An 18907-nucleotide genomic window follows, 5' to 3' on the forward strand; every position below is an offset into this window, starting at 1 on the left:
TAAAATTATCTGTCATCCCTACTGGTGACAAAGTCATAGAAACTACTGATGTTACTGCAGTTTGTTGCTCACACTTATAATTAAAAAAAATGCTTAATTTCAGTTACAAGTCAGTTAAGGATACAATATTAAAATTCCCTGAGAGCACCATCACTTCCTAAGACTTAATTTTCAAAACATGAAAACAAGCACATTTAATATCAAAATTTATGCACAGAGTTGATGGAAAATTAAACCTAGTAAGAATGTTCACTATCGGCTCTACCTACAGCCCCCTTGTTGTTACATGTCACAGCTGACCACGTTACAGTCATGCACTTCCCTTCCTCTGCCCCTGACCCCTCCGTCACCCACATACAGCTGTCAGAGATTCACCTGTGGATAAGTCAGAGCCAAACAAATACTCTCTCAAGAAGTTCAACTGAGAGATAAAGAGACTATGATAATCCACCCACTGAGAAGTCATTTGAAGTGGAGCTGATGTCTTCACCATAGCAAGCAAAAGACGTGGTAAAGCAGAATCACTGGGGAGCGACAATAATAAGAAAGTGAAGGGAGACCTCCTGTAAAGAGGCAAATGAAAATATATGCACAGAGAGGAACAGAAATGGTCCAAGTAAACGAGAGCAAGACAATCTCTATGAGGCCAGCACATAGCTTTACTCCCAGATACTCTCAAGGTGCCTTTTCTATCTTTCTAATATACCAGAATAATAGTTACAGTCTAGGCACTGTGGATAAAATGATAGAGAAACAAAATCCCTATCCTTACAAAACTTGTATTTGAGTATGTGTCAAAATATGGAAATATATGCAAATGAGCATTCCCTACTTCCTATATTCCAGACTAGGTTTTTAATTTAGGAAATATTGTTGCAAATAGTTCACGGATACCAAACAACTACTATGTATTAAAATCTGCCAAAATTCTCCAGTAATTTTCTTGAGAAAATGTTTTCTATCCAGTGATGCTTCATTCACTTAATGAGAACAAGAAAATAGGAAATGTGGACTAATTTGTGGTATCATTTTAGGTTCTTAAGTGTCATAAGACAAAACTCAAACATGTTAAAGTTAACACCATCATAAGCATGAGCTTGGAAAAAAACCAGTGTTCACTGTGGTGGTTTGTAACTGCTTATGGTCAAAAGTAACTTGGGAAACAATTTACACTCTTATTGTAAAAAGACCTAGAGTTGAACCTTTAAATGTGGTATTCAAGAATAAACTGGTATTTAATCATTTGTATAAATACCACTTTGGGTTGGGAAAAATAATGTGCTTATTTAAAGAATTTTTTATTTTTTCCTACAAAAGTATTTTTAATTAAAGATACGACTTACAAATAATAAGATACTGGACTTTAAAAAAAGGCTGATCATGCTTTCTGAAGATCTTACTTAAATTTCAGTTAGCCAATGTGCATCAGGTGCTCAATACCCACTCTGTACTGGCCCATTCACTGCCAGAGATAAGTAAGGAGGTAGTCTTTGCATACCACAATCTAATCTTATCCTTAGTGTAGCTGCAGAGAAAAGTTGAAATGCAATCAAACAGTTTTCTATCAGGTTAGAAAGAACATCATTTTTGGAAAAAGCTAATTCATGGCTGAGATAAGCATAAATGGATTCAAGGGAGAGGTGACAATTGAAATCAGAGTTACCATAAAAGACTGGATGGTTGAGAGTTATTAAAGACAAAGTACAAAATAATTAGAAAGTATAAAGTTTGAAATCAAGAGCCACCCAAAGGGGAATACAGAGTACTCAGTGGAAACTAAAAACACACATTTCATGATGGCAAGGAACCATTTTCCTGTGCTTTAGAAGTTTCCCATAACAGAATGTCTATACTTGCAGATGTATTTAGAACTAAATTACTGAATTGAACTATAGCAACTGCTGTTGGCCATCTCTCTATACCCTTATGTATTACTATTTAAGAAAGGTAGACTTATTTGTGGGGTTGGTGAGATGGGGAGAAAGAATGGAAAATATATTTCTTCCTCTTAAAAGACATTCAGTCCTCAGCACACGTCTTCTGCTGCTGCTTCATGGGGTGAGGGGTGGAGAGGGTTCTGGAAGGTCTACACTTCTGAATGGGCAAGTTCAAACTCAATGATTAAATTGACTAAACTGTAACTCAGCTCTCTTAGGTTTTTGTCAATCATTCAGTAGTGTGACAGCTTCTAAGGTTGATTTTAGGGTTGGAATAAAAAGCAAAATCATGGACACTCAGTTTTATTGTGACCCCTGACATGGTCATAAGTCTAGTTTCAGGAGTTTCTACAGCAGTGTAATGTGTGCTATATACTTGGTGCTCCGGGTTTTTATGGTATAGGAAAAATGTCCAATAAGAACAGAACTCAATGTAAATATAAACTGCCACAAAATCTAACATTTTTTCTTTATTTTCTGTATCTTTAATTTGTAACATTTGATAGCTCCAGAATAGTAAAAATATGAAACACTAACCTCTATGATTTTCAAGAAACAAATTGACTCTCTACTTTTTCATAGCTGTAGCACTTTTTAATGTTATTCCAGTTTTCTTACAATAAAAGAAATGGGTAGCATAGGTTAATTTTTCCTAATGAAGACACCCACCCATGTATTCATGTGAAGGATGGAAATGACATTCCGATTCATCCCTCACACCTAAAAGTTAAATCACCTGAGTCTAATTTTAAATGGCATATGAGGTTCAAGATTCCACCATCAGTCATCAACTCACTTCCCTAATGAGGTAGCAGGATGGGAAAACCTATCCTGCTGGTCTCTGTTGATCATAAAATGATGTGATGGAAACATCTTCCTTAATTTATTTAAAGCTAAAATGGCAAAAATGTTGGAATAATTATCTGGTCTCATAGGATACACCCACAGATATTTTCCAACAGGGGCAGAGAAACATAACCTACTTGGGCTTGACCCTCTTTCCCACCCATTTCACATTTTCTGAAGTCCAAAGCCCTCCATAAGTTATCCTGGAATATCCTAGGGACTTATATGCTTATGATAACTTATCAGTCTGACTTCCTATTATTCCTACCTTCTCCCTTTTTCTCTCTCTTAAGTATTCCCTGTCCCACAGATTCTGTCTTCACTCAGCCCCACATTTGGTCAAATGTGTTCCATAACACCATTTCCATATATTGTCTTATCTTTACTAGGATGCTACTAAATTCCTATTTATTTGATCTCTTCCTTGCTCTCTCGTGCAAGTTCCCTCTAATGAATGAAGGGTTAACTAATACACCCATAAAAGGTATTTTAAAAGGTCACCCTCCCTAAGTTAATTCTGCCTTCAGTCAGTCTGCATAAATATTATACCATTTCTTGTTATCAGGAATAGGAAAGAGTTCTTTCACCTTTAGCTACAAAATATATTCATGGGAAGGAAATGAACAAATTAACATATCACTGCAATTTCAAGATATGCATTTGTCACATATTAAAGTTTCTGAAATTGAGATAAAATTTACAATTTATATTTACTTTTAATGTGGTGGTGTTTATTTTGATCCACAACAGCTGTAATTAAATCAACAGTGTATCATACAATCTAATATGTCTTAAATGTAATAAAATATGGTATTAACTTTTTCAGGTCCTTACGTTACTCTGTCATGGCTAGAGGACTAGAAAATATTTTATTATTAGGCTAATGTGATGGAATAATATAATGATACATTTTAAAAGAATATATAACATTAAATAGTGGATTTTATAGCAATGTGTATTGACTTTTTATTAATAATGTATTGTCTATTAAAAAAGAATTGCATGAAAGCAGAATGTGCAGAAAAGAAATTATAGCTATAACTATAATGACAGTGAATAGTGACTCCAGTGGCATTTAACAGATGTTCTATTTTCTAAGTAACAGCTGCTTGATGCATTCATTGTACCAAGTTAATGATCTGCTAGTGTTATTTCACTTCACAATAAACTACTGTGCTCTCTTTAAAAAAAGATATGTAATTTTTCATGGGAATGATAGTGTAACAGACTTTAGAAATAAGTAATAGTTCTCATGCTTTTATAGTGAAGAGGAATGATGAGTTGAGGCAATTATCCAGATAATCTAGGACTAGAGGCCAGATCTCTTTAAATTGTGAAAGGTGATTGTCTAAAAAAAACACAGGATATGGTTGGCTGAGCTGAATGTAGATCTCATAAGTCTGCTTGCACTGCATTAGCTAGTGGTTTTCAAACTTTGCTGAATATGAGAGACACTGGCCATACTCAGATCAATTAAATCAGAATTTCTAGGGGGTGGGCCCTGGCATTGATAGCCTTTTAAAGTTACCCATGTGACTTCCACGTGCAGCCAATGCTGAGAACCACTGGCAAAACAGAAAGATACACTCTATCTTGAGATTTTATTGGATGATTGTCAAATTTTAGGACTAAACTGACAGAAGAAGAAGAATTAGGAAAGTTGTAACTGTTGTTCCCAATGCTGAATATTATAAACATTTTCTCTGAAATGTGAAAATCATAGCTTCTTATGTGACTATTTAAACATCGATTATTTTGCATTATTTAATACACTGAGTTAAATTCAACATTTGTGTGTGTGTCTGTCTGTGCATGTGTGTTTCTCTCAGGCAACTCCCAGTACCCTAAGAATACTGTTAATACAAAGTAATGGTCAATTTATGAAAAATGGTAGATGTGAACTATCCAAAAGGTTGATGTATTTAAACTATTAAAATACCAAAATCATTTCTATGGGATAATATTTAACCATTTTAGTTTTTAGATAACATTGTGGATATTAAAGGGCTTTAATGTAACTGAATCATTTAACTGGCTTTGAATTTTTGATTACTGAAATTAAATTAGGAATAAAAGAAATCTGTTAGTGGTTAAATTAGAAAATCATACAGATTAAACATCGCTAAAGCTTTTATTTTTCAAACGTAATGATCATCAGGGATATAAGCTTCTATTTAATTACATAAATATTTATTTTCCTATGGTTATATTTCTGTGCTCAATTCATATGCTAAACAACTGTGGCCAGAAATGGGAGATTCAACACTGATTTATTTACATCCAACTAATCAAAGTGATTTCAAGACATTAACAAATAATATTTAAAATCTAGTATCACACCAGTGGCAGTAGACTACAGACTAAGATAGGTGATAAATGCACATCAGATTTTCATTTTATTATTTTCACATGGACTTATATATTGACTACTTCAAATTTAGCCATGGTGTATTTTAATCTAATTGTGAATGATGAATACCTTTTTGCTACTTTAGATACCTTAAAATCAGAGTTAGTACTGGATTTTAGTTGCAGATTTGCTATGTATCAGGACTTCTATTTTCTCATCTATAAAATGGGAGCATTTGATCAAATGACTGAGTCTGTTTGTTCTAAAACTTACCATTATTTTGGAAGCAAACAAGTATTTTTCTCTTCTCTTGAGAAATGCTTTTACATTATGTTTTAATTTTTATCTCCTAAATTACAATTTATTTTATTTAACAATGTTCATTGAGCATGTACTACATGTCACATATTATGTTACAAGCATTGGAAATACTAGTGAAGAAAAGAGATATTTTCCCAGTCCTTTTGGCAAGTGAAACTTAATTCCCAAGGAGTTGTCTAAGAGAGTAGGGATTATCACGACAGCTGGAAGATCCTGTACAGTGCTGGTACTCAAACTCCCCAGGTGCTAGCAATCTCCCCTAGTTTGCCTTATCCCCTCCTTCTGTTGTCTATGTTGTCTATGTCTCTACTCCACAGACATCAGTGTTTCTCACCTCAACCTGGCAAAATCCATTATCAGAGATTTGTAAGGTATGAAGGGAGAAAATATCTGATCATTCATGGTGTGACAAACATCAACAGTTATGGTTTTCTCGAGTCGTCTCTGTTGTCTAGACCATGCAGCTAGGAGCAATCTATGCTTTGAAAAACTTTATTTTTCCCTCTTTATCACTACTCTGATGGAGGCAGATCGTTTGAATTTAAAACCAGAATGAAACCACTACTGGGCATTAGGAATTTCAAAGTAGCATTAACGCTTTCGCTTTTCAATTCCCTCTATAAATTTTCATCTCATTTATGCTATTATTATTCTAAAATGTCCACTTCCTATTATTTTAATGTTTTCTTTCACCTTTTAAAATCTTTGGGCTACCTTTTAAATTTATTCATTTTTTTCCCTCTAGGGACAATCTAGAAGCAAGGTCATATGGTAGGAGCTGACAGACTTTTTTTGCCTCCAACTGTGCTACCAGTTAATCAACCTCACCATCATCCAGAAGTGCCCCCATTCTTTCTCTCACAAAACCACTAAAAATCTAACCTGTGACATCTAAGAGATGCTTGGGTTTATAGTCCTCTCCAAGTAGATGGTACTTTGAAACATCTGGAACTGTGTCACGCACCACTCGGTATCTTTTGGAAGAGCTATCTGTTCTAATATCTATAATTTTAAACATGTGACTATAGAATTTCAAGCAGGAGGAAAACCTGGTTGAGAGATATTTTGGAAAGTTCACTTCTACAATACCTGTGGTCTATCAAGCCAATTCTGCAATGCCAAACTCCTGATACTCATTCATAAAGAAGACGTGGCAAAAGTCCAGGATCAAGTTCCTGTCACAGTTAATGCATGGAGGCATGCTGACAGAAAAATGGCAACACAAACCCTTTTATTATGTTTAAGAATACTATGTATAAGAGTACTATGTATAAGAATATTATGTATAAGAATACTAATAAGGATGCTATCTCATTCATGATCCCACTTTAGTAATACCTCACTTATATCAATGTATAGATCATCCATAAAGAAAATCAATAAGGAAAAATTTGCCTTAAACAACACCTTAGCCCAGAATTGACTTAATCAATATATACAAAACATTTTACCCCAAAGCAGCAGAATACCCATTATTCTCAAACACACATGCAACATTCTCCAGGTGAGAGTATATGATAGGCCAAAAATCAAGTCCCAATAAATTTAAGACTCAAATCAGAGCAAGGATATTTTCCAACCACAATGATTTGAAACTAGAAATCAATTACAAGGAAAATTCACAAATACGTGGACATTAAACAACATACTACTGAACAACCAATAATGTGTCAATGAAAAAAATCATAGAAATTAAAAAATACCTTGAGACAAATGAAAAAGGAAATACAGCATACCAAAATCTCAGGGATGCAGCAAAAGCAGTTTTAAGAAGGAAATTCATAGTGACACAAGCCTACCTCAAGAAAGAAGAAAGATCCCAAATAAACAACCTAATTTTAGACCTAAAGGAATGAGAAGAAAAAGAACAAAGCCCCAAATCAGTAGAAGGAAGGGAATAATCAAAATCAGAGCAGAAATCAATGAAATAAAAAGAAAACAAAATAAAAGATCAATTAAACTAGGAATCTGTTCTTTGAAAAGATAAAATAAGACAAACATTTAAGTAGACTCACTAAAAGAGAGAGAGAGAGAGAGAGAGAGAGAAGGCTCAAATAAATTAGATCAGAAATGAAAGAGGAGAAATTACAACTATTGCCAAACAAATAAAAAGGATCATAAGAGACTTCTATGCACAACTATATGACAACAGATTGGACAACCTAGAAGAAAACGATACATTCCTAGAAACAAACTATCTCCTAGCACTTTATCATGAAGAAATAGAAAATATGAATAGACCAATCACTAGTAAGGAGACTAAATCAACAAACAAAAGTCCAGGACCATACAACTTCATTGATGAATTTTACCAAATCTTCAGAGAAGATTTAATACCTATCCTTCCCAAATTCTTCTAAAAAAAACTGAAGAGGAGCAAATGCTCCCAAACTCATTTTATGAGGCCAGGATTACCTGGTACCAAAGCCAAGGAAGGACACCTCAAAACTGCAGGCCAGTATCTCTGGTGAACATAGTTGCAAAAATCCTCAACAAAATACTAACAAATGAATTCAAGAATACATTAAAATGATTATACATCTTGATGAAGTGGGATTTATTCTAGGGTTGAAAGGAATGTTCCACAACCACAAATCAGTCAACATGATATGCCACATTAACAAAATAAAAATAAAAATTATATAATCATCTCAATAGACACAGAAAAAATACATGCCAAAATCCAACACTCATACATAATAAAATTTCTCAACAAAGTGGGTATAAAGGGAATGGACCTCATCATAATAAAGGCCATATATGACAAGCCTGCAGCTAAAACCACACTCAGTAGTGAAAAATGAAATATTTTTCTTTAAGATCAAGAACAAGACAAGGATATCTACTATCCCCACTTTTATTTAACAAAATATTAGAAGTCTTAACCAGGGGAATTAGGCAGGAAAAAGAAATAAAAGGCATCCATATTGGACTTTCACTATTTGTGGACAAGGTGACTTTATATATCGAAAACTCTAAAGACTCCACCAAAAATCTTTTAGAATAAACGAATCAGTAAATTAGCAGAATACAAACTCAGTATTCAAAAATATGTTGCATTTTTATACACTAAAAATAAAATGCCAGAAAGATAAATTTAAAAAATAATCTCATTTAAAATTTCATTAAAAAAGAATAAAATACCTAGGAGTAAATTTAGCCAAGGAGGTAAAAGACCTGTACACTGAAAACTGTAAGACACTGATGAAAGAAATTGAAGAAAACACAAATAAATGGAAAGATATTCCATGCTCATGGACTGGAAGAATTAATGTTGTTCAAATGTCCATATTAGCCAAAGCAATCTACAGTTTCAATGCAATCATTATCAAAGTTCCAATGGCATTTTTCCCAGAAATAGAACAATTCTCAAATTTGTATAGAAGCACAAAAGAGCCTGAACAGACAAAGCAGTCTTGAGAAAGAAGAACATAGTTGGAGGCACCATGATACCTGATTTCAAATTATATTTCCAAACTATAGTACATCAGAAAAGGATGGTATTGGCATAAAAAGAGACACATAGATCAATGGAACAAACTAAAGAGTACAGAAATAAGCCCACACATACATGGTCAACTAGTCTATGACAAAGGACCCAAGAATACGCAATGGAGAAAAAATATCTCTTCAGTTAATCATACTGGGGAAACTGCACAACTGCACAGAACTCTGGAAAGCTTCTGGACATCAGTCTTAGCGACATATTTTTGCATCTGACTCCAAAGGAAATGGTTACAAAAGCAAAATAACAAATGGGACTATGTCAAACTAGAAAGCTTTTGCACCATGAAGGAAACCATCATGAAAATGAAAAGACAACCTACTGAATGGGGGAAGATATTTGCAAGTCATATATCTATCTGCTAAGGGATTAATATCCAAGTATATAAACAACTCATCCAATTCAGGAAGAAGAAAAAATCTGATTAAAAAGAGACAGGATCTGAATAGACATTTTTCCAAAGATGACATAAAGATAGGAAAACAACCTAAGTGTCCCTTGATGTATGAATGGATAAACGTGTGGTATGTATATATACATACACACACACACACACGATGGGACGCTACTCAGCCATAAAAAGGAATGAAATCTTTCTATTTGTGACAACATGAATGAAACCTGAAAGTATTATGTTAAGTAAAATAAGTCAGACTGAAAAAAATTACAGTATGATTTCACTTATATATGGAATCTAAAAACACAAAAACAAACAAAAATAAAACAAAACAAAACTCACAGACACAGAGAACAGATCGGTGGCTGCCAGAGGGGAGGAGGTACTGGGGTATAGGAGAAATAGGTGAAGGATGCTCAAGAAGCACAAACAGACAAAGACAAATACCATATTATGTCACTTATATATGAAATCTAAAAAACAAAACAAACAATGAACAAACCTAATAAAAGAAACAGAGTCATAGATACAGAGAAAAAACATGTGGTTTCCAGAGGAGGGGGAAGATGGGGGAATGGGATTAAGAAGTACAAACTTACAGTAACAAACTAAATGAGTCATGGGTATGAATTGTACAGTGTGGGGAATATAGTCAACAGTAATGCAATGTGTTTGTATGGTGACGGATGGTAATTAGACTGATCACGGTGATTATTTTGTAATGTATAGAAATACAGAATCACAATGTTGTGTACCAGGAACTAACATACTGTTGTAGGGTAATTATATTTCAAAAGCAAACAAAAAAACTTATAAAAAAAGAGATCAGATTTATGGTTACCACATGTTGGGGTAGGAGGCAGAAACTGGATGACAGTGGTCAAAACCTACAAACTTCAAGTTTTAACATAAATAAATACCAGGGATATGGTGTACAATGTGATTAATATATTTTACACTGCCGTATATTATATTTGAAAGTTCTTAAGAGAGTCAACCCTAAGACTTCTCATCACAAGGAAAAATATTTTTTCTTTCATTTTGTTTATATATGAGACAATGGACATTCACTAAATTTATTGTGGTAATCTTTTCATGATGTATTTAAGTCAAATCATTATGCTGTATACATTAAGTTTATGCACTGCAGTATCTCAATTATGTCTCAAAACTGGAAGAAAAAAGAAAAACACCAATGGCTGCTGAACTACCAAAACAAAGAGCATTTTTTTCTACCTAATGCAGTAACAAAATTCTGCTAGAAGCATCCTGATCTCAGGATTTTTAGTGCCGGTGATGATGTATGAAGTGGAAAGAACATGGCTTGATTCTCTAATAAGTGGTTAAGCTTGCACTACAGACTACATTATTGAAAAAATAAAAAGAACTTGGGAAATGAAAAAAAAGAGGCACAAACGTTCAGTTATAAACTAAGTCATGGGGATGTAATATACAGCATGGTGACTATAGCTGATAATAATGTAGTGCAAATTTTAAAGCTGCCAAGAAAGTACATCTTAAAAGTTCCCATCATGGGAAGAAAGAATTTTCTAACTCTGTATGGTGACAGATGGTAATGAGAATTATTGTGGCAATCATTTTACAATGTATACGAATGTTGAATCTTTATATTGTATGCCTTAAACTAATAGAGTGTTATATGTTGATTATACTTCAATTAAAAAAAGAAACCAAAAATAAATGAATGAATGGATGAATGCTCAATGTATTTTGAAAAAAATCTGAACTTTATCCTTTGAGATGGCAGATGAGACTAACAGTTTGAGTCGAGTTCTCCATTTACCAAGAAAGCATGTGCAATGACAATGTACTAAGGAGTTATGAGGTTTCCTGTGTAAGAGTTCTTTTTCTTTCCTTTTAAAAAAGTAGAATCATTACCATAAATGTAACAGCTTTACATCTGTAGGTCACGTGTTTTTATTACATGATGGTGATTTTTGAAAAAGCTTCAGCACCTTTCAAATGAGTTTCTTATAAAATTACATAATTTAGATGTAAATGTTTGTACTTTTCATTTGACCAGTAAGGGATCTTAAAGTATATCATTAGCAGCTTAGTGCTTCAAAAGATCCAGAAAGAGTGATAAATTATCACGTAAACAAAAATGCCAGTTTTCTAAACATTTTTCTTACTGGATCTCAAATGAGTAGTGTTCCCTGGTTTTATGGAAGATATTTCCCAAACAGACTCAATAAGCTGACACATCTCCAGACCACTACAGCTTTCTAATATGACAAGGATAATCTAGAAACATTGCCAAATTCATTATCTGATGATATTTTAATGACTTTATGGTGTGGTTAAGGTAAAAATATCTCCTTAGGCAACACATTCAATGACTTTATGAGGAACCTTGAATTTTGAGTACATGTGGCATACTTCCACACCTCAGTCAGTTATAAATTATAGTCAGAATTGTTCAGATTCCCTGAATGTCTAGCTCTGGTCCTTTGTACGCCATTATGTTAGCATTCCTCAGTATATTTATAAAGCCATCTCACCATATGGGCTGAACTGTGTCCCCTCAACATTCATATGATTAAGTCCTAACCCTAGCAGTTCAGAATGTAACCCTATTTACAGACAGGACATTTAAAGAGGTAATTAAATTTTAAAAAAAAGGTCATTAGGGTAGACCCTAATCCCATATGAGTGGTATCCTTAGAAGAAGAGAAACTGGGAGACAGGCCTGTACAGAGGAGATAGGACATAAAGACAGCTATTTACAAGACACAGAGAGAGGCCTCAGAAGAAGAAATCAGAATCAAAAACAAACCAAAACCAAAACCAAAACCAAAAACAAACCCCTCAACCTCCAGTCTCCAGCCTCCAGAATTGTACGAAAATAAACTTCTGCCGTGTAAGTCGCTTAGTCTGCAGTACCTCGCTAGGCAGCCCTAGCAAACGAACATACCTTATTAAATTAGATATGAACAGTCAAATACATTGTGCAGAGCACTGAGGGGAGGATGAAAGAATGAAGTCTGGATCGTTTTCATAAATCCTCTATATGTACTACTACTTGCTCCATGCATGTTTTATCATATTTCACGCTTTTAATAGATCTTAAGTATTTTCTGGGCTTTTTTGCTTATGAGTACTTTGGTAGCAACTGCCATCAGTAGGTCATGTGTATTTATAATGAGAGAGTCAGACCATACAGATCTGGTCTTTATCTTATGATGGAAAAGGTAAAGTTGATACTGCTCTGGGCAAAATTGCTATCTGTCCCCAAGAATACATTCTCTCTTCACTTTACTGTAAGATTTACTCATCATTTCAGCAGGACACATTGGCCATCCACCCAGTTAGAGACCATCTTTTGCCACTCTCCCTGAAGGTTAAATATGATCATGTGATTACAGTCTGGCAAATGGAACATGAACAGAAATAATGCATGGGGCTTTCATAATATACCTTTAAGAGAGCAGATTGTCCTTCATTTCCTTTTCTCCCTTTCTTTTTATGGGCTAGGAGCGAGGTGTTGTGGAAGTGAGAAAGTGTTATCATGAGAATACAAATACCCAGAGGACTACAGAACAGTGGAATGAAAAGGACTTAAATCTTGCAAGAATTTCATGAAGCAAAGCTGCCTCCCCTAATCAGAACCATCTATACTGTGAGAGATACAAATAAATCTCTATTTTCTCAGAGACATAGTATTTTTGGCTTATTTCTCACAGCAGCCAAGCCTACACCTAAATATATGATTGTCACTGATTTCAACTAAATGATCACGAAAAAATATATTAGTTTAGGTGATAAGGAAAATGTAAGGCCAATGTAATTTTTAATCTGGACCCTCTGTAGACTCGCTACTATAATAATCTCACAACATATATGATCCTGAACTAATAAATACGATTCAATATCTTAGCTCTAATAACAAATCTATTCTAAATGGCAAGAAAAAGAAATTCATTCACTCCTATTTATTTAAAAAAAACTTGTTTGTAACAAATTTTACATTTACTTGTCCTCTGAGTCTACATAAAGAAAATCAGTTTTCTTTATGTAGACTTTGGTCTCATTGCACAATTTTAAGTTTTTACAAAATGCAATTAAGATTTCCCAGATTTGGATAATATAGACAGGTTTGTTGAATTAAAAATAAAGCACAGATTTCTTAAACATCTATTTCATACAGGCAAGTGTTTGTTAATAAAAAATGAAGGGGTACAGTGTGCTATGATTTATTTTTTTCCTAAGTGCCCAAAGGCTTGGCAAAGTTTAAGGTAAAAACACATTACTAATATCAACTATTAACTTTATATAAACACATTTTCAAGTAATCTGGCAATAAACTGACTGAAAAAATTAGGCTGAGTGCCTTGACCTTAAATTGTAGAGAGCAATAATGTCTGATTGACCATGAGAGAAACAGCAGGAATTTACCAGCTAAGGATTAAAGGAAACCCTATACCATTTGGTAATGGAAATGATAGAGCTGTACAGACTCCTTGAGATTTTTTTTATGATTGTGACATCGGTAGTCTGCTGACTGTGCAAGTCTGTCCGGCCCAACTGTCTGAAGTCTCTCTCTGCATCCCGGCCCTCTTCATGGGTGGGGTCCATCTGAGTAGTCTGTCTTAGAAGAGCTAGGGAACACAGAATCTTATTTTTGGACTAACTTTCTGACTAATATTGTATATATCTTTAAGAACTCTTTCATATCCTGCCTAATTCTAAATAAGCTTTGGAGAGACTCTTGCTCAGGCTTCCCAGTGGTATTACTGTAGTCCTGAAATATACAGTCAAACTACTGATGAATTTTTGAGGAAAGGGGGAAAGGGAAAATAAAGCAAGATAATATTTATAATTCTTTTATTGCTGCACATTAATGGTTCTTTATAAAACCACATTACTGTATAGTCTCACATATGCTAAAAATAACCTTTCAGTGATACAGGTTTTACCTTTCCCCAGGCTACTTCAGAATCCAAATTACTAGGCATTCCTTCAACTGCTGATCTCTTTGTCAATTCCATATCTGTAGCTGCCAGCCATTCCGTCAAGGCATTCATTTCCTTTCGCATCTTACGGGACAATTTCAAGCATTTCTCCAACTGTTGCTTTCTTTCCGTTACCTGAAAAAAATGATAATAAAATGTAATTTGGTTTACTTTTTCGATTCAAGTTTAATTATAGCCACTTAGCTGGAACGTTCATATTTTTGTCATTTTACAATAATCTCTTTCTTACTTTTGAAAAATAATATTTTAGGAAAAAATCATATATTCTGGATATTAATAGTGAATAAATAGTCTAAGGAAGACAAGATCCATTCTCCAAAAGATAGTGCCCTGTACTGGGTAAAAAGAAAAGCTATACTTATTTTCTTTAATATAAATTTTAAAATAATTTATGGCCAATATTTGTAAATAAATAGAATGATGTAAGTCAAACTGAAGATATGACACATTTCTTTTAGGAAACCTTCAGTTATCTGTCATAGAGATGGGCAAGAATGTTCACAATCCTCTATATACAAAAGAGGCTAGCCCTTGCTGGTAAGGAATCAAAACAAACAATATTACTTCTGTCCAGAGGCAAAGGTATTTGTATAATACTTAGAATAGTCAAACTTATTGTCATTGTATCTTTAAACTGTCTTACTTTTGCAGAAAAACAACACAAAGAATAAGTCATTTTCTCCTTAAACATACTTTTATCATCCAACAGGGGCAAAAATTTAATAGCGTTAACAAAATTTTCACTCTCCTTAATAGAGAAAATCATGACTTGATCCTGTGTTCTAGTTCTCAGTGTTTAAAACTAAGACTCTCAAAATCAAATTCTTCCATGTTCTCACACAGAGAATGAACAAATTTGTTTTCTCCACCTACATCTTCTAAGTGAGTCAGTTGTTGGTTTAATAAAAAGCCCAGAATCTCTTTCATAAATATACATATATATGTGCATATACATGTATATTCCAGATGAATAGATATATTCCTGATAAATATATATATTTACATATATACAATATAAATATATTCTGCAACCAAAATAAGAATCCAGCCATAAGCATGAAAAAAATGCCACAGTGAAGACAGGTTAAAAGAATTTTAAATGCTGCAATAAAAATACCCTGAAACTTCGAGATAAATTTCAAATATTCAAAAAATTTTTTAGTTTCACAGAGGCAAACATACATTTAAAAAATGTTTTGTTGCTGAGGCTGTAAATTTATTTTCTTAACATATTTTCCCTCCTATTCTCTCCTTTAGGGAAGTGAAAGCATTTGCCCTTTTGAGTGCAAGGGTTTTAATTGTGTGGGGGAGAAAAAAAATACACTATATGGTGTGTTTCTGTGTATAGTTATTTTTTCTATGCATCGCTGGTAGAAAAAGAATTTCAGATTCAATATTTCAAAGATATTTTATCTTCCCAGAGATAATGCATTAATGATTTTTATTTATTCTATTTTGTTTATATCCAGTTAAATAGATTTTAATAAAACAGGAGACACTGCCATCTTAAGGAAAACGGAGTTTTATACTTTTTTTTTTTTTCTGGTGGAGAAAGAATACATTTAAAAGAGTGCCACCTGCAGCTAGAAAGTTTTCAGCAATCATTGTTCCATGAACACTTACAAATGTAAGTGAGGCTGAAATGAGTATTGAGGCATTGAGTATTTGAGGCTATTTACGTATACTGTCATACAAATTAAAGCACACAGGACCCACACAAGGAATTATAAGTATTATGATACCTAGGGTGCTAGGTGTAATATCTCTCAAGAAAATTAAATAGATTCAGATATATGAAACGCTTCAATTTTTATTCATTGAGCAATTAAGCTAAGTTGGTGATATTAACCAAACCAATAAAACTGTTTTAAGAAAACTGTCAAGGACTGAATTGAAATCCCTCCAAAATGAATAAATTGAAGTCCAAATCCCCTGTGCAACTGTGTCTGGATAGAGGGTGTTCAGAAAGTAATTAAAATGACATGAGATTATAAGGGTGGGACCCTAATCAGTAGAATTGTGGCCTGACTAGAAGAAGAACAAAGAGATTTCTCTTCCTCTTCCTCCCTCTCTCATTCTCTTCCTCCCTCCATCCCTCCCACCCTCTCTCCTCCACCTTGTGAGAACACCGTGACAAAGTATCTGTCTACAAACCAGGAAGAGGGTCCTTACTAGGCTGAAACCTTGATCTTGAACTTCCCAGCCTTCAGAATTCTGAGAAATAAAATTTTCTTATTTAAGCCACCTAGTCTATGGCATTTTGTTACGGGAGCCTGAGCTGACTAATAGCAAAAAGTAATCCATATTGAATTGAGGCTAATGAAATAATACAAATTTTGAAGATGATTAAAATGAAATGGTTTGTATTTTATCTAAAAAGAATAATATATCAAGATATCCTTTATTTCCTTAGATTTCATAAAAAAAAAACCCCACCACTGTTGAAGATGCTTATAAGATTTAAACATGGACAATTTTTTTCTTAGTAAAGGAATACATGACATACTTTTATACGAGAAGAGTTATACATATTCCCTTTATCATAAGTGTTTCTAAATCTTTATTTCAAAAATAAATGTCTGCCCTACATTTTTGTGGTGTTCTGTCATCCTACGAAAGCTAAGTATGATTTCTTAGTAATCGTTCATTTTGCTTTAATGATATTATAAAGTCCCAAATGGTTAAATAAATATATACTTCCAAATATATTTTTTCAGGGATAAGTCGGTCTTTACATCTTCATTAGAATCACTCACTACTTAATAATAATCAACTCAGGGCACTAACTGCCTTCTAATGTCATTTTTACTGTGTTAAATTCTATAAGATTTATTCTCCATTATTTTAAATTTACTCTTGCAAAGGCAAAGACTTTGTGCAAATTCCAGGCAAACAAAAGGCCCAGGCAATAATTTAAATTTGAAAAAGCGAATTATCTTTCAAAATATGTGAAATATAAATTAGGTTTTTAAAATATAAAAATAAAGACTGTCAACTAATATAGATGGTTTTTTTAGATTTCCATGTGAATCTAAAATTCACTCTCTCTCAGTACTAAGTAATTTGCAATTTGTAGCTTCAAGACGTAACTTTCAATCTAATTTTAGGTGAAATATGAGAATTCTACCCCTGAATGGCTACTTTTGACAGCATTTATGTTTGTGTCTAAGATGGAATGACAATTTTCTCATTGATATAGTTATAGTCAGTAAGGTTGGAAACCTGACCCATAAAAATACACTTTTCTCCCCTTAGGTCTCAGTAAAGCTCTTTCTATGTAGAATGTATCAACTCAATTGTACCTAAATATAAGTAGGTATATTAGTTTATAAAATTTACCAGCCTTTGAGTCATCACAAGTAAAAGTGCACAATGAAAAGAAGAAGCAAGTTTAGAACAAAGAAACGCTTTTAGCAGTATCTGATGGACCAATAAAAATTTTGCTAAGCTTTACATATTTTTTAATGTAGACTGGAAAGAAGATCTTCACTGATTAGTTACTGCTTCCTAATAAGAATTGCACATGGGACTACATCTATCTCTACCTTTGTCTATGTATGTATGTATGTATCTATGTATCCATGCATCTATCTACTGAGAGTAAATGATTTAGGACTTTCTGAGACATTAATTTTACATAATTACTGCTTTTTACTTTACAATTTATAAGGAAAGAGGGAAGTAGCTAGTGCTTGTCATTTCGACACACACACACCTTTGCCCCCAGCTCATTATACTGCAATTTCAAAGCAGTTACTCTTTCATCAAGCTCCTTAGGGTTTTCCGTCTGCTTCTTCTGTACAATCTGACGTCCAGTTTTGATCACCATTTCCACCTCAGACTTCACTTCACTCAGACTTTTATATAAGTTCTAGATTAAAACAGAAAACAAAACATAGTAATAAGCAAGTGTCTAACTCATACTATTTTTAATAAAAAGATATGGGAGTAGAGAGCATCTGAGTTACTCTTCCGTGGTTACAGTTTTAATGGAGTAGCATTTTGCAGCTGTGATCAATAACCAGTGTTTGCATTTTCTCTTGACTTAACTCTTCTATTTATATGTATACATACAGACACGCATATTGTGTAGTTACCTTTACTAAAGTAAGAACATGTCTTACATACATCTTATTCTTCATTTCAAGTTTATAAAGATCATTTCTAAAAGTTATATGATTTCTATTTTAAATGTTATACTTATATAATTCTAGTTATATAAGTTTCAAAAATTTCACTTACTCATTCACCAGGTACTTATTGAGTGCCTCCTTATCCTAGACAGTATTTGAGTCACTTAGACAATCAATGGTGGCCAAGTCAGACACGTTCAGTATTGTTCTCATGGTGCTTACCTTTCAGTCAGGATGAAACATCTTAATTTCCAGATCATATTTTTAATATATATTAAACCATATATAAGGAGAGAAGGTAATTTTAAATATATTAATTATATTATACACATTTATTTTCTTGATGGGATTGATCAATTAAAGGTAGATTGATAGAAAATACTATGAAAAACTCACATGTATACAACAAATATAAAGAAAACAT

The 18907-nt window shown here is 33.4% G+C and overlaps 1 protein-coding gene across 8 annotated transcripts in view; it reads right to left on the minus strand.

Annotated features, from left to right (window-relative positions):
- The window catches only part of DMD (dystrophin), a 1840970-nt gene that overhangs the window by 1091157 nt on the left and 730906 nt on the right, over positions 1 to 18907 (minus strand). For all 8 annotated transcript variants that reach the window (XM_045507265.2, XM_045507267.2, XM_045507235.2 and 5 more), the window contains 2 exons: positions 18066 to 18221; positions 14294 to 14464 (listed from right to left, as the gene is read on the minus strand). In XM_045507265.2, coding sequence (XP_045363221.2) covers positions 14294 to 14464; positions 18066 to 18221 — 327 coding nt within the window. The remainder of the gene's footprint in view (positions 1 to 14293; positions 14465 to 18065; positions 18222 to 18907) is intronic.

The sequence above is a fragment of the Camelus bactrianus genome, chromosome X, assembly GCF_048773025.1.
Source record: "Camelus bactrianus isolate YW-2024 breed Bactrian camel chromosome X, ASM4877302v1, whole genome shotgun sequence".
Classification (NCBI taxonomy): Eukaryota; Metazoa; Chordata; class Mammalia; order Artiodactyla; family Camelidae; genus Camelus; species Camelus bactrianus.